Here is a 16,529-nt window from a genome sequence, read left to right as displayed (position 1 = left end):
ATAATACTGAAGATGTAGATAATGCTTATGCTATAAGAAAATGCAGAGAACAGAGAAGAAAGAACAGAAATGGGCAAAAAGAAGATGAAAAGGGTGATCAGGACAATGACAATGGAGGGAGGGGGAAAAGGTACTGCAGACATCAAATAAAGATAGAAAAATAGAAATATTATCAAAGCCCAGAGATGGGAGAGTGCATGGGAGGATAAAAGGGCTTGGGAGAGGGACAAAAGACAGACCGAGTCTAAAACAGAGAGGGAGAACAAGAGACGGTGTCTCTACTCACCACAATCATTTCTGATGGCTCCAAAGTGATGCATTCACAGCCTCGTCTACCTCCCAGCTGCTTGCCAAAACTGTGGAGAAAGGGCAGCGACACACAAAAAGTGAGTGTTAAAACAGAAATAAACACACTGCAGAGATGACACGAATATCATGAGAGACAGTAGAAACAGACGCAGTCGATCATATCTGCCCGACCACAGACACAGTACCGGGAATACAGGCCGATGAATTTACAACAGCAATTTTGTGCTAGACTCGGTTTGTGGTTAAGCTTTGCTCTGACCTTAGATCAATCTAATACAACTTTTATACACAAATAAAATTGCACACGTCACAGAAACAAGCAGGCAGAAGAATGTGCAGTGACAATGTGTGCACCTCACACATACTTCAAACCAGATAAACTCAAGTGTGCCAGAAATAGCTGTGGCCAACATGAGATGTAAAAGGAAATAGTGTGAGAGATCGAATGTCAAATTATAGCTTAAGGCAGTGACCAGTTTTACAGTTTTCACATGTTTAAAGAAAAAGCAAATTTTCTTTGTTGCAAAAGATGATTTTTAAATATATATATATATATATATATATATATATATATATATATATATATATATATATATATATATATATATATATATATATATATATATATATATATATATAATAATTTCACCATTTTATTGATATCTGATTAATCCCTTCCCAATCCATGTGTGAATATTCTTTATACATAATTTTGAAGCATTTTTCTCAGTTAGTATCAGCTCTGGACATTAAATAAAAACAACTTCCAATGCAGTTTTGAAGGGCAGTCACAGCTTTGTGTAATTTTATGTGTAATGACAGTTTCTCAGTAGACGCTAGCTGGCAACCCCACTGATGGGGCGCCTTTGGTGACACTCTTTTGCATCTCACTTCGCTGCGTGTGGTAGAAGAGCTAAAATTAGTTATAATGACAGCATAATAATAGAAAACATTAAGCTCTACCCCAGTGGGTTTTTGTCAGCAGCTACGCAAGCTTTGAAAAACAGATTTCCAGTTTGATCCATCCATTTTATCTGGGTTTGGTCTGTGGGTGCAGCAGAGAGACATAATCTCTCAAGCATGTCCCGTATCTGCCCTGAGGTTTCTCCCCAGGTGGACATCACATCCACCGCTTATACAACCACACCTCGTGTTTATAGGTGGGTGTAGGAACGTACATTGACCAGTAAATCTTCAGCGTCACAACAGATGCGGCACCAACCAGTCTGTCTGTCAATCTCCTACTCCGTTCTCCCCCAACTCTTTAATAAGACCCTGAGATACTCAAAGTCCTTGACTTGAGGAAGTAACAGCTTCCCAATCTGGCGTGCCACTAGGTCTTTCAACTGCAGTTAGAAGGAAAATGTAAAAGCTAGTCTCACTACTCTGTGAGATGGGTTTTAGCAGTTCAGTTGTGTCAGTGGTTTGTGGCAAAAGTTCAACCGCTGATAGAAAAGAGAAAGTCGCTAAATAAGCATTTGTGTTATACATTTAAAGGTACAGAGAGACTAAAAAGAAATAAATAAGACTCTGTTTACGCTTCTTAGAAAAGTACCAGCACATCGTGCATTGATGGTATTTTTTCTGTTATATCAGGCCAAATTTGTCCCAGGCCACATTGCAGAGTGGTTACACCGATCAAATTACTTCGGATCTTGGTGGTTGTTTACACTTGTACTGAGTGATCTGACCACACAGGACAAGTGTAAACACAGTGTATGTTAATGAAAAAGCATACAGACTGCTTACATCTCTTATAATGGACGCAGAACTTTTGTGCTTCTCTGTCAATTAGGAAAAAAAAAAAAAAAGAGCTAAATGCAGAAGATCAATCTGGATCAGGCCAACCACACCGTTATAAGTAAACAGCTTTTGCACAGTGTGAGTCTCTCTGCAGTCAGCTGGGTCATTTTGTCCACTGACAAGCAGGAGTGGAGCAGCTGATGCTGTGGCGAGACCACGTGGGTGAGTTTGGCCTTTTCTTCTCCATGGAGATGACTAAGGATATGTTTGGTACAATGAAACCTTTGTTACAAATAAACTCTACTTGACTTTGATGTTATAACATTGTAACATGTCAGCCGCCATTTACATTCTACGTGCAGCTGATGCATCTTCTTGCTGACGTCTAGACTGAATTGATGATTAAATGGATTCATCATTATGATCACATGGATGCTGAAAGCTTCCTGTTGGCACATATGCTCTGTAAGTGTGTGAGTAGTGTGTGAGCTTAATCCTGAGAACACGCTGCACTGAAAACACGTCTTCATGCTAAAAGTGGTGCCTCAGCATTGTTTGAGGATCGGGGGGAAGAGGCTGGTTTTAATCATGGAAGCGTGCTGAGCTGGGAGAGAACAAACTTTCACTCTTCTCCGATTTCATTCTCACACTGTCACACGGTGGCGCCCATCTGGTTTGCAGCTTTTTGCTTTCCTCGCTCATATCCTTCTTGTTTCCTTAATACATCTCTCTTTGTGCTTCACCTCCACCCCCTTTCCCTTCTGATCATCTTCACCCTTCCAATGACTCCGTGTTTTCTTTTTTCCTGCATCCATATTATACCACTTGTAAATAATTCCCTTTAACTTCATATTGCTCTTCCTGTTTTTATTCATTTGCTTCCTTTCCAAAGGCAAATCCATCTTTTCCGTCTCTCTCTTTTCTATATATTTTTTTGCTTTTGCCGTTTTCCTCCCTTCTCTCCTCATCTCATTCTGTATTCCCTTTCATCATTTCCTTCACTCCTTTTACTGCCGGTCTTTGCTTCCTCTAAGTCAAAAAAAAAGAAAAAATAAAACTTTCATCTAGTCACATCTTAAATAACAGCTTCTTACTGACACAAACAACACTCTGAATTTAGGCCTCACATAAAAGTCTGTCTTTGTAATGCGTTCTAATGATAGAAACTTTTTTTTAAATCACGCTTTTCTTCTAATAAACAGATTTTTCCAGGATATATTAGTGGAAGCCAAACCTTTAGTGCCTAACACTGAGGGAGGAAACAAACCTACAGCCACAAAAGATGAAGGAAGCCGCCACTTCCATGGAAACCTCTCTCTTAGCAGCTGAAAAAGGCCAAAATAGTGGTGTGTGGATTTATTTGGCACGTACCTGTCGCATACACTCAGGCCACTTTTTTCTTTTGGTAGCACAATTAAAGCACAAAAGCATTACATTAGGTTTTCTATAGAAAACTAAATTATTCACTAAGCCTAGAAAATATGAGGCACTTCTTGTTTTCATAAAGTGCTCTGTTCAGGTGAGTCTGGGGACAGTAAAACCCATTATCAGTTCTATTGATTTTCTCATTTTAATACCATTTATATAGTGCTGACAGTTGGAGAAGGGCTTTAAAGTTCAAAGCATGCCTTGAAAAGGTGCACATTGCATCTTTGTTTACTGGATTTGGATCAATTAATAATAGAAAACTTTCTTGTTCATCTCTCGTGATTTTGAGCCGTTTCGTGCCTCCCCACAGGTAAGAGGCACAAATCTGCTGCAGAAAGCATTTCTACAGCTGCAGAGGGTTTGCCCTCATCCATCAATGCCACGCAACACATGGGCCTGACCACTGGGTCCAGTTTACATTCCCCAAATTGTTTCACACCACAGACTGTTCTTTTTTTCACATCTGCAAGTCTGTATTGTTTCTTTAGATGTTCTGATCTGATTTTATTAGAAAAACAAAAACCGACAACGCACAAGGGAATAAGCAAACAAACACAAATGATCAAAATCACTGTCTATCCATAGAGTGGCTCCCAGCAGAGTATAAACTCAATTGTTCCCAATGAGGAATGCAGTCAGCTGGGCAGGGAGTTTGTTCAGAGCCCTTAGCCTGGAGGTCAGTCTGACTCTGACAGGATCTCTCCGCACTCCACTGAGGCGAGACGCCTGGTCCCTGTCAGCGCTACACAAAGCCTGCCAAGCCTGTCTCCTCACTGTGTGTGGGCGGGTGCGCGCAGGGCAGAGAGACAGGTTGTCCAGAGAAATACAGGAGAGCTGCAGTTTGATGCTAAAGGAGAAAAGATTTCAGCCCTTCACATCCACAGCATTATACTGTATGTGCTTTATGTGTTTGTGTTCGCTTGCTCAATATTTTTTCTTCGGTTTTGATCTTACTGCATTTCCACAAAGAGCACAAGAGCCAAACAAACTTGAGTCAACTGTAAGCGAGTTACCGAGGTTATGTGTGGGCGCACATATTTGTACCCACCAAATGATGCTGCTGCCCTGACTGAACTGAAATGTGATAACGCTCTGTTGTTATTTGGTGTGAATCTGTGCCTCACACAGGAAATTAGACAGCCTTCTAAAACCACACTATGGCCAAACATTAGCCTTCAGTCTTACAAGGTAAAAGCCCAAAACATGCTGACAAACACTGCTGCGCCAAACATTTATCCACACAATGCTAGTGTGTGTGGGGCTGCGGTAGTTAAGGTCTCGCTGCACTCTAATTCTTGGGTAGTTACTCTTATGTCTGTATGAATAGAAGCTGATGGTTTGCACTGAAGACGCTGAACTGTGGTGAAACCTGAACAAGTGCAAACCAAAGGAGAAAGGGAGAAGATTCGCCTCCAAAATAAAAACTGTCTTACCGCTACAACCAATACATTTCAAAGGGTGCAACTTTTACTTTGAAAGCGAATAGTTTGAGTCTGCTTTAAGTCTCACTTTTCATTGTTCTCCTCAGCAAGCAGTTGGTGAGTGTTTGCAAACAAGTTGGCATCTAAAATAAACTATGGGAGATCACGGCAACCTGCTAGCAACCAAAGCAAATTTAGACTGAGGTCTAAACTAAACAACTAGTTTTTAACAAGTGAAAATTTCTTGGCTATTATGGCTTAAGTAATGCAGCGGTTATAAGAAAACGTGTACAGCACTGAACAAGTAGAGGAAGTGCAAGATGATTCCAAATTCCCAAATATAACCTTTTAGATGCATTAAAAACGACATTTTTATGCATTTATTTCATTTTTATGAAATTTATGTAAATTTCTTGTAACAATAATAATCTCTATATTAACAAAAATAGAATTGTGGTGTAGCCTATTGATTTTAGAGGTGTGAACAGATGGATCTCATTCAGATCTCCATAAAATATATCAGACTGACATTGACTCATGATGTCATGACAGGAAATTAGCTTTCAGATGCATTCCTGCAATTACGGAGCAGAAGCATCAATAATGTATGCTGCATTAATGTATGATGTATGCTGTTCTAAAGATAATACTACACACAGCACAAACCCTTATCTGCCTCAATTTATCACAACAGGCTTCAATGCTCCATCCATCCATTCATCCATTTATCCACAGGCACCAAATGCTTATGCACTTTGTTAAAGAAATCACCATTAGTACAACCAACCTGTATGGTATTTTAAAGGCTGGAAATGTATTATGTCTGCGAGGCACTGGTTTTTCACAAAAGCTTTAAACAATAAATTCCTCTCGCGTTAGTAAGTGGGGAGTACTTCTACAATAAATCGACTTTAATCCCCATCATCTCTTTCACCTTTTTGGAAGGGAAATCTCGTCCCTTCGAACTACTGAGGCTGTGCCTTTGCTGGATTTCAGCAGGTGATGATTTCTCTCCCCTCCTTTTCCAGCAAAAACAAGTTGTCGGCAGAGCTGAGAACAGGTTCAGTGACAGCTGCAGTGCCCTGGGCAATAAACCATGACAGCTGGTATAGGAACTGACCACACACACACACACACACCTTGAGGTGTCTATTGTCTGAAGCGTGGAAAAACCGACAACATTCTCAATAGTGCAAAAACAATATTAACTAAATAGCAAATAGCTCTCTTTTAGTTTTAGTGAACACTTCAAGTATATTTACAGCGCTCTAACCTACCATGCACACACTCACATGTTCATGGATGCATCAGGAGAAGGTTGGTTCAGCATCTTGTCAAAGGACACTGACACACAGACTCGAGGAGAACAGGACTGAACCAGTGACCTCCCGATTGGTCAACGATGCGCTCTACCTTTTGAGCCCACGTTAAAGTTGCGGTTTGAGATGATGAGACGATTAACTACATGCTGCACTTGCGCAGTCTGCAATGACTGATTGGCATGTTGTGTACCATCATTTCCTCCATGCTGGCGTCGGCCAGTCACGTAGTCTACATCACAAGCTTTGAGAAGATTCAACACAGAATGATAAATCAAGCTCAAGTTGTTGTGTAATGCAGAGAATTCTGACAAGATTCAAATCTGTGTTTGATGACAATGTAGGATGTGCCAGGCTTGACCTGCTGCATTTTTTCACGCGGTATTATTGCCTCCGAAGAATGCCAAAAATGATCCGCTCCCTCCAAAGTATGCAGGTATTCAAAAAATGATTGCAGGACAAAAGCAACAAGTCTTTCCATGTTACGTGTATTCTCACTAGTGGAAATGTTCTTGCTTAGACAAAAGTTGGTGCCTGGGTACGGCATATACGGAGGGTAGGAAGGGCAGGACATGACGCACATTCGCTCACTGTGAGCTACCTGTGCTATTCAGTCACTGGGCTCTGAGACTAAACAGACCCATAGCTGGCAGAGGCCCGCTGATTATCCAATTCGACTGATTAATACTTTTGCAGTCTCACATACAACTTTGCCAGGTGTGAAAATGAATCCAGAAAAGTTTCCACAAACTTCCAAACCGACAAGCTATGTTATTCTGAACAACCTCCAAGTGCGCAATTTGATAAAGTCTGAAAGAAATGCGTTAATTAAACCCCAACAGAGGTCCGTGCCCATTTGGCACCCAAGTTTCCATGGTAATAATGACAAGCAGTAAAGACACAGTTCACCATACTTAGACATCTACTTCTCAGTCTCCCCGACTGGTTTTCTTCTCATTTTTAGTGCTTGGTTGGCCAACACTGACAGCTCTGACTCATAATCAAAGAAGACTGAGGAGCTGGCCAGCAGCGAGACCACCAGCACACCAAAAGACAGACTCCAAGTACTCCAAGTAATGATCCAGTGGGTCATTCAGAAACATCACAACACATTCATGTGGAAATCAGCAATCAGTTAAACGGGTGACCTCAAATGTATCCATATCAGATTTTAAAAATTACAATTAAATAAGCACCATTAACAGCTACTGCTCAACTCCAATGCAGCGATTGACTTTTTTTTCCTCCACATCTTAGGGAACGACAAAACTAACATTCATTCATCCCTCTGCTGCGTGTGATGTTGTTGTACTTTTCACTTCCTCCTAGGACAGCAATGTTCCAGAAAACATAGAGAAGTGAGCAGTTTTCTTTGAACTCAAGGAGAAGAAGTACAAGAAAAATAGGAAATTTTGTAATAATCTCACCAATAATTTTGAATATTTTACTTGGATGTTTCACTTTTGAATGGGGACAATCTTTGCTCCGTATCTTTAGTTTTATATATGACGAGTTTAGTAACAAACTGAATTTTCTGCTTTTTTCAAAGGTATAAAAAAAAAAAAAAAAAAAAGCACTACATATTCTATTTTAGTCAACATACTTGTTTAAAGGTGTTGGCAATGTGAGAATAGAGGACTGCCTGTCTTTAAAAAAGCCATTGTAGATATGTATGAAAACACACAGGACTCAGTAGCGTGTTTTTTAGAGCAGTGCTAAGCCACAGTGCCCTAGGGAGAGCCTGGTTGTCCAGCTGGTTAAACTATGGCAGGCAGGCAGGAAATGAAGCGTGCTGGGCTGAAGAATGCGTAAAGAAATAGCGAGGGAGTTTTGAAAAAGAAAAACAAAAAACTCCAGAATTACCCCGAAATCCCCGTCGCCTTACAGCAAGTGTATAACAAAAAGCTTTAACATTACTAACCAGGATCAGGAACACAGGGGGTCCACTCCTTTGGATTCCTTGTATGTGAAATATTATCCAACATATTATCCGCAATGAAGAGGGGAGAAAGGTTCATTATTTAGATAATCCAGGATTACATCCAAGTGTGTTTGTTTTGTACTCCAGAGTGTGAACTAGTGAGAAGTTTCCTCAGAAAGAAAGCAGAAGAGGCTTTTAGTTAAACTAAAGGAGAAGTGTTCTCTCTCTGTTCACTTCTGTCTGTCTGTCCGCTGGCTCCAGTGAGGTTTCTATTTGTCAGTGTGTGTGCGCGCGTGTGTGTGTGCACGTGTGTGTAGTCTGCTCATTTCCTGCCTGGATGTGCTTTTGGGCTCCAGGCAGGCAGGCTGCTCAGGAACACATGGCCATCCACTGCTCTGCCAGGGGTTCCGCATTCTTTGCTCTCCTACACCCACCCACACACACACACACACACACACACACCCTCTCACTCTTACACACACACACACACACACACACACACACACACACACCCTATTAGCTCTCTCAGTGACCCCTTCCAAGCCCCCTGCTGCTGCTGCTCATACTCCAACACACAGACACACCCTCCAGTCCTTTCCAGTCAACCAACCTACCCCCGATCCTACCCTTCACTATGTTATCAACTGGGCCACAATGGAATGACACACACACACACACACAAACAAACACACACACACACGTTATTGATACTAGTCCAACAATTCTCTCTGTCACAGTTGGTCACTTGGCGCTTTGTGTTACAATTAAAAGAACTAGAAACTGCACCAACTGTTGAATTGAGGTTTCAGTTCTGCTTACTATGCCAACACTCTGAGTAACAGTCAGCCAACAAAAGTTGCTGGAACTAGTGATAGCTATTTTTTTTTTAACTTATGTCATGCAAAGGCTGCAACATTTACTTGACGGAAAAATGATCTGTAAGCATGTTAATATTTGTTAACAGGACTTTTCTGAGACCAGCTGTGTGGTTTAGTAATTTCATTTCCTAATGGGCGATCGTGGCTCGAGAGTTGGGAGTTCGCCTTGTAATCGGAAGGTTGACGGTTCGAGCCCCGGCTTGGACAGTCTCTGTCGTTGTGTCCTTGGGCAAGACACTTCACCCGTTGCCTACTGGTGGTGGTCAGGGGGCCCGGTGGCGCCAATGTCCGGCAGCCTCGCCTCTGTCAGTGCGCCCCAGGGTGGCTGTGGCTATAATGTAGCTTGCCATCACCAGTGTGTGAATGTGTGTGTGAATGGGTGGATGACTGGATATGTCAAGCGCTTAGGGACTAGAAAAGCGCCATACAAATAGAGGGTTTTTTACCATCCATCCATCCATTCGCTTCCGCTTATCCTTTTCAGGGTCGCGGGGGGCGCTGGAGCCTATCCCAGCTGTCATAGGGCGAGAGGCACGGTGGCGCAATACCCAGTATAAAACATGGACCTAGCGTTTTGGGTTGAAGCCAATGCAGAAATACCTTAAGCAGGCATTCGATCTCAATGGACATTTTTAACTCACTTTCTCTTCCATGTTCTTCAATGTTATTTCTCTCTCCAACAACGTAGGTTACAATTACATTAGCATGACCTATTATGCAAATTAGGCGATGATGTCAGTTAGCGACTTCTAGCGACTTTTCGGTCAGCCAATAGTCATTTTTCTTACTGAGGAGTTGGCAACACTGCGTGAGGCTCCTGACTACGGCAGCCGTAATGCTCTGGCAATCCATCAAGCGATGCGCCTTCATAGCTTACCAAAGTGGTACTAAAACATTTTTTGACAGATTTCTATGCGCAGTGTACCACATAAAATCGGTTCGAGGTCAGAATTCATACATAAGGCACACTGTCGATGCTTGAGAAAATTAAAGGATTTTAAGTGTGCCTTATAGTGTGTAAAATACGTTATACAGAAGAAAAGAATATATCGCGATATATATCGTTACCGCACGTGCTTCAAATTATACCGTGATATGGATTTTAGGCCGTATCGCCCAGCCCTACTTGTCACATCCATTTCTTATTTTTTATTTTTTTGGTGACGGCAGAAATGGTCAGAGGATGGAAGATGGGCTTTTGAGTGGAATCCTTACAGTTTTCATCCAACTCTGAAATGTTCTCACATCGTAAATAATCATTAAAACTACAGGGAATTGCTTGGAAAACTACAGACTGATGCCAGAGGTGCAAGAAACATATGAATGTATGATCCCATTTAAGTGCTGTGATTGTGAGTATGTTTAGCCTAGTCTAAGAGATAAAGCAATCAACCAAAAGTTGAACTTTTTTTGTTTTGTTTTGGGTTTTTTGGAGGGGTTAGATATTTCTGTCCTCTCCTTTTCATTTCTGGCATGTGTTGCTTCTGTTTCAGTCCAACTATAACAGCAGAGGGAAAGGTAAACATGGAGCGAAGGCTCGGCCTCCAGCAACTGCTGTCACAGCTTTTTCTATTACCATCAGTTCCAGTGTTTAAACAGGTGCAACGGCTCTGTGTAAAGAACTGCAATTTATTTTGGCAGTTTGGCTGCTCTAAAGACGAGGAGGACTTGACATTTTTATATGATATGGCCTTATTAAATCACAAATGTTACTGATGAATCTCCGCCCAGATATAAAACCTAATCTCTCACTGACGGACTACCGGCAAGCTTTCTTTCTTATATTTGGCTCTGTACTTAGGTCAGAATAGACTCAAAATGATTTTTCAGCACTTTCCCATTTGATTTCACATAATGCCCATTATGGATGTACATTACTATAATATGTGTTACACACATGAGCAACTCCCTGCCAAAGAGCAGCAATTTAGAACTGTACAATATTGATAGATATCCGAGTGGAAAATCAGAAATCCTTGTGTCCGGGCACGACAACACAACAACCATTCCACAGATAAAACAGAAAAAACATATTAGCATCTACAGAGCTGTAACTACATGAGCAGGGGGCTTGGAAAAAGGAATCTGCTCTGTGTTGTTTAACATAGAATTACAAGCACGATATACAAGTATGTGTCTTTGTGTGTGCACATATACACAAACGATTCCTTTACATATCAGTAGGCGCCATCTTTTCATAAATCACAGCTCTGCCATTTCCATTTTCTAGCGTAAAGATGGAGGCGCATATATACAGACATCTTGGCGGCAGTCATATGGAGTGCGGATGTGTAATATCTAATCCCACCTTATCTCCCCTAGACTGATCGTCACCTTGTCTCACCCCATCATATTGTTTTTCTCTTCTGTGAGTGATACATACCAGCACCTTGCCAGGTACATGTGCTCCTTGACGAAGACCGATCCTGAGAGCAGGATGTACCAACAGGTAGCAATGGTGTCTGGGCTGCAAGAGAGAGAAAGAGCACGTGTCAAACCCAGTGGAAATGGTTTAGTATTGAAGGCTGACGTGTACACCATGTGAACCTTCAACATCATTTCAGAGCTTTTGTTACATTCACAAATACAAATTAATTAAATTGGTGCGTTTTGAAGGTAAGTGGATTGGTTTTCCCTGGACTCTTCAAATGGGCTTGGCAGTTTTTGGTTTTTACTTTGGTTTTCTAAGTTCTTCAGTTAAGGGCAGAGGCTCGTTCAGTACATGAAGTACTTCACGGAGTTGTGCCAGAAGAGCATAAAGTCTGAAGGTTTTTAAACCTCCGGCAATACTTGTAGAATTTGAATGACCTGTTTCAGCTTGTGGCCTTCACTGGGGTTGTTATAAGACATCACAGAAAGCATTTAAATAGCATAGAGAGTAGGACAAAAATATAAACTTCATATGTATCCTATAGAAAGGAGAAGCTTTAAAAAAAAAATTTGAAAAAAAAAAAAGAGGTAGACTTTTAATTTGAGATCTCTAATTTTGGAGATTTGCCTCTTCAAAAAAAAAGTATAAAAGCTATTTCAATGGGGAATAATTCTAATGTAGACATCATATGACAAGTCATCAGTCATGTTGGCTAAACAGTGAAGAACCAAGGCTGTCCTGCACAAGCTTGTACAGTTTTGCTAATTTTTATGAAAGGGTGAGCTAAGACAACTTGTATATTTATGGCTAAAAATAAAAAATTTGAAGTCATGACACTTGAGGAACTTTTCCCCCCGCAAGGCTTTGAAAACTGCAGGAGTGTTGTCTACAGAACTCAAGAGTGAGAGCATATAAAGCACAGTTGCACTTTGAATGCTAAACGCTGAATTGTGCATTAGCATCAATGTATTCTTAGGAAGTCAAGTGTTATAGAATCATAATAATGTGGCATGGCTGTGAGATGGAGATAATCCATTAACATCAGGACTGGCAAGTCTGACAATCGTGTCTGCCATTTACAAAAGCTGCAATATAGAGTTATTTCACCTAAAAATAAACACATCTCAAATATGTGCTGTGTGACTTTCCATGCTGTTCCACGCACACTGTATATATGATATCCAATAACGCCAAACACAAGACTAATTAACTCCGCAATAACGGGGTGCTCGTGTCAGCAGCAAGCGTAGATGCAGTCATAGATGAAGAGGGGAGTCAGGGGATAAAACACAGTATCTGTGCCTGTGGGTGTGAATATGAAAGAAGAGAGTAGAAAAAAACAGAGAGAGAGAAAGCACTGTTTGAAGAGTGCAGATGAAAAGATGCCCCACTGAGTGAAGAATTATAAAAACATAAAACACACGACAGTCTGATGTACGATATACATTTAAAACAAGAATTTCTGCAAATGTCTTTGATTATATTTATTTATAACATTTTAATTAGACATTTTTCATCTGCAAGTGGTGACTATGGAAAATTAATAAGCTGGAGTTTATATTCAAAAAAGAAAACTGCTATAAAAAAGTAATTTATACAGAAAACTCAGCTTAACAAAAAAAAATGGTTAGATAAAAATTGCAGGCTGGCTAGACTGAAAAAAAAAAAAAAACAAACCTCAATGATAAAATAATTTTTAAATGTCCTACTCTGTGGCCCAAAATTTGTTTACATAATAAGAGCATGGATCATGTGTTCACTGTAAAGCACCTTGGTACAAATGCATGCAGTCAGGTTTTCAGCATTAATTAGCCAAACTTATCATGTCAGCTTCTGTCTGAATCAAGCAAATTTAGATATGAGCAACACCAACCAATGTGTGATCACTTTCAGTTTTAAGCAGATTACACACATCCCCTGGTGGAAGGCAACTTGTCTCCAAACAACTGTGATCAGACTTGACTGGCTACAATCAGTTTCAGACAGGTTGCTGAAGTTTGCAAATAAATGCTGCCTAATTTCTAAATGCAGACAGACTGCCAACACATTGTAGCTATTGTGGGTCAGTCAGTGATAATTTTTCTTTCTTTTTTTTATTTTTATTACTTTTATTTTTAAGTTCTTTTTTGTTGTTACTACACCCCCCCCCCCCTTTATAATGTTTAAAGAAAAACAATAAAAAGAAAGTATCAAAAAAATAATAATTGCACATCTGCAATGTGTGTGTTTGCAATTGGACACTCGACGCAACTGGTTGCCAACTGGTTGCCAACTGATTGCCAACTGATTGTATTCTACTTATATTAATATGCAAAAGTCAAGGTTGGCAAGCAATTTTGCAGTGAAATTCCCACCCTACAGCAAATCATTATGGCTCTGATTCATATATATGAGGTTAGAAGGCAATTCTCATGTTCTCATATTATCAGAAACAGACTGCATGCAATTGCCAACTTGACTCCATTCAATGTTATATTGATAACACAATAACTCGGTCTTGTTGCAGTTTTAGGGCCATCTTGTTGTCTTCAAAGCCACTTTGAAGACAGCGATTGGCTGTCAGAGACCTGCTCCCTGTCTCTGAAGCAACCATTTCAAAAGCAACAAGACTGCAAGTTAATTGAACACGTTTGCAATAATTCTGGCCATGCCACCGTTTCCCCTACTGTAACTGTTGCATTAGTCTTTCTGAACAGCCTTGGATTCAACTTTCACTTGAATCCGCACAGGGCCAGAAAATTATTATGGATTTTCTTTTTATCTTTGTGCAGCTCATAGTCTTCATGAGCCTCACTATTTCCCCAACACAAGCTTGGGGAGATCTGGTACATTTGATGCATTTTGTGTAACTGGAGCGGATCTCTTTGTACTACAGAGAGCAAGAATGGCCAATGCGGTACAAAAAAAAAAACAAGGAGAGAGTGTGACACAGAAGCTTAGAAAACGATTAGTTATGTCTATAACTTCTGTTCCCTGAAGGAGAGGAACGAGGTACAACACATAAGTATGGGATATCACGCCCTCGCGTGTCCTGGCTGAAGAAACCTTTATTCACGCCTTTACGGCAGATGACGTGTGATGACACGCGCAAGGCCCCGCCCGCACATATAGCCGCTGCCATCACCGTCATCCCTCAGTTCGATAGCCGCTCTTCACCGAGCCAACTGCTCAGTGGGGCCACCCTGTGTTGTACCTCGTTCCTCTCCTTCAGGGAACAGAAGTTATAGACATAACTAATCGTTCCCTTTCAGTCGATTCACTCGGTACAACACATAAGTATGGGACCTATATACACGCCCCGCAGAGCAGCCACCGAACCGGAACGGGACCACCACATCCTTAGTGAGTGGTAGACCCAGCAGAAAGGACAGCATGAGCCACCGAAGGGGCTGTAACGTCCAACCGATAAAACCGCACAAAAGTGTGCGGCGACGCCCAATTAGCCGCTGCACAAATATCAGCCACAGGCACCCCTCTAAAAAGAGCCCATGAGGTCGCCATCCCCCTGGTGGAATGAGCTCCCACCCCGTGGGGCAACGCAAAACCTCCGGTGCTGTATGCCAGCGAGATAGCTTCTACAATCCAGTGGGACAGCCTCTGTCTGGACAGAGCTCTACCCCTATTCGGATTAGCGAAGCAGACAAACAACTGGTCACACAAACGCACATCCCGAGTGCGCTCAATGTAGGTGCGTAGCGCACGCACCGGACAAAGAGAATGCACCCTCCTCTGCTCCTCAGATTCAAAAGGAGGGGAGCAAAAGCTCAGCAACTCAAACTCCATTGAACTATAAGATGCAGGCATGACCTTGGGAAGATAGGCGGCATTCGGACGCAATACGACCTTGCGGCCATCAGGAGAAAACTGTGTGCAGGCAGGATGCACAGACAGCGCATGAAGGTCCCCCACTCGCTTCGCCGAGGCCAAAGCGAGAAGTAATGCGGTCTTATACGAAAGAAGTTTCATATCTACCGACTCAACGGGTTCAAACGGAGGGCCACAAAGGGCCTCCAGCACCAAAGACAAGTCCCAAGCCGGGACACTGGACTTAAGCACGGGCCTCAGCCGGCGAACCCCTTTCAGAAAACGCACGGCGAGGGGATGCGCACCTGGTGTCACCCCGTCAAAACCGATATGACAAGCAGATATAGCCGCTAAATAAACCTTGATCGTCGAAAACGAAAGGCCTTTATCCAACAGCTCCTGCAGGAATGTTAAAACATCCACAATAGAGCACTGAAATGGGAGAGTGTGGCGGTCCTGGCACCATCGCTCGAAGGCTCGCCATTTGTAAGCGTACAAGCCCCTAGTAGACGAGGCCCTGGCGCTCTGAATCGTCGCTACCACACTAGGTGGCAGACCCTTAGCAACCAAGTTTAACCTCTCAGCAGGTAAGCATGAAGGTGCCACAGATCCGGGCGCGGATGAAACACTTCCCCCCCCGCCTGAGAGAGGAGATCCCTGCGGAGAGGAAGCTGCCAAGGACTTGCTGCAAGCAGGCTGATTATTTCTGCATACCACGACTTCGCGGGCCACCAAGGGGCCACCAGGATCAGAGAGAGGGAATGCCGACGCACCCTCTCCAGAATTGGAGATATCATTTCCACTGGGGGAAATGCATACAGGAGCACGTCTGGCCATTGGTGCGCTAGCGCGTCCAAGCCCAAGGGTGCATCGTGGTCGATTATGGAGAAGTACAGGGGGCAGTGAGCATTCACCCTGGAAGCAAAAAGATCTATTTGCGCCTCGCCAAATAGATCCCAAATCTGAGCCACTATTGAAGGGTGTAACCTCCATTCTCTCACCAGAGGACCCCCCCTGGAGAGAAGGTCCGGCCCCAGGTTCAGGTGGCCCGGGACATGGGTGGCTCTTAGAGTCAGAAAATGAACACTGCACCATAACAGCAGAGAGCGAGACAGCTGCAACAGGGGAAGAGAGCGTGTTCCTCCCTGCCTGTTTATATAAGACACCACTGTTGAATTGTCCGTCCTGACTAAGACATGCTGGCCCTGCAGGACTGGACGGAAACGCTTTAGAGCTAAGAACACTGCTAACAGCTCTAAGTGGTTGATGTGCAGCTGGCGCTGAGCCGCGGACCAGATCCCTCTCACTGACGCACCCTCGCACAGCGCTCCCCAC

The 16,529-nt window shown here is 42.4% G+C and overlaps 1 protein-coding gene across 7 annotated transcripts in view; it reads right to left on the bottom strand.

Annotated features, from left to right (window-relative positions):
* Nucleotides 1-16,529, bottom strand: part of rapgef6 (Rap guanine nucleotide exchange factor (GEF) 6) — a 155,635-nt gene that overhangs the window by 84,378 nt on the left and 54,728 nt on the right. For 6 of the 7 annotated variants that reach the window (XM_026181209.1, XM_026181203.1, XM_026181208.1 and 3 more), the window contains exons 4-5: nucleotides 11,403-11,486; nucleotides 287-356 (exon numbers count right to left, since the gene is read on the bottom strand). In XM_026181209.1, the coding sequence (XP_026036994.1) occupies nucleotides 287-356; nucleotides 11,403-11,486 (154 nt within the window). Of the gene's footprint in view, nucleotides 1-286; nucleotides 357-8,141; nucleotides 8,572-11,402; nucleotides 11,487-16,529 lie in introns of those variants that run through there. The other variant, XM_026181210.1, reaches the window with a different exon arrangement.

Source organism: Astatotilapia calliptera, chromosome 10 (genome assembly GCF_900246225.1).
Source record: "Astatotilapia calliptera chromosome 10, fAstCal1.2, whole genome shotgun sequence".
NCBI classification, from domain to species: domain Eukaryota; kingdom Metazoa; phylum Chordata; class Actinopteri; order Cichliformes; family Cichlidae; genus Astatotilapia; species Astatotilapia calliptera.
The sequence above is the reverse complement of the archived record's forward strand: the minus strand, read 5'-3'. Positions and strand labels throughout refer to the sequence as shown.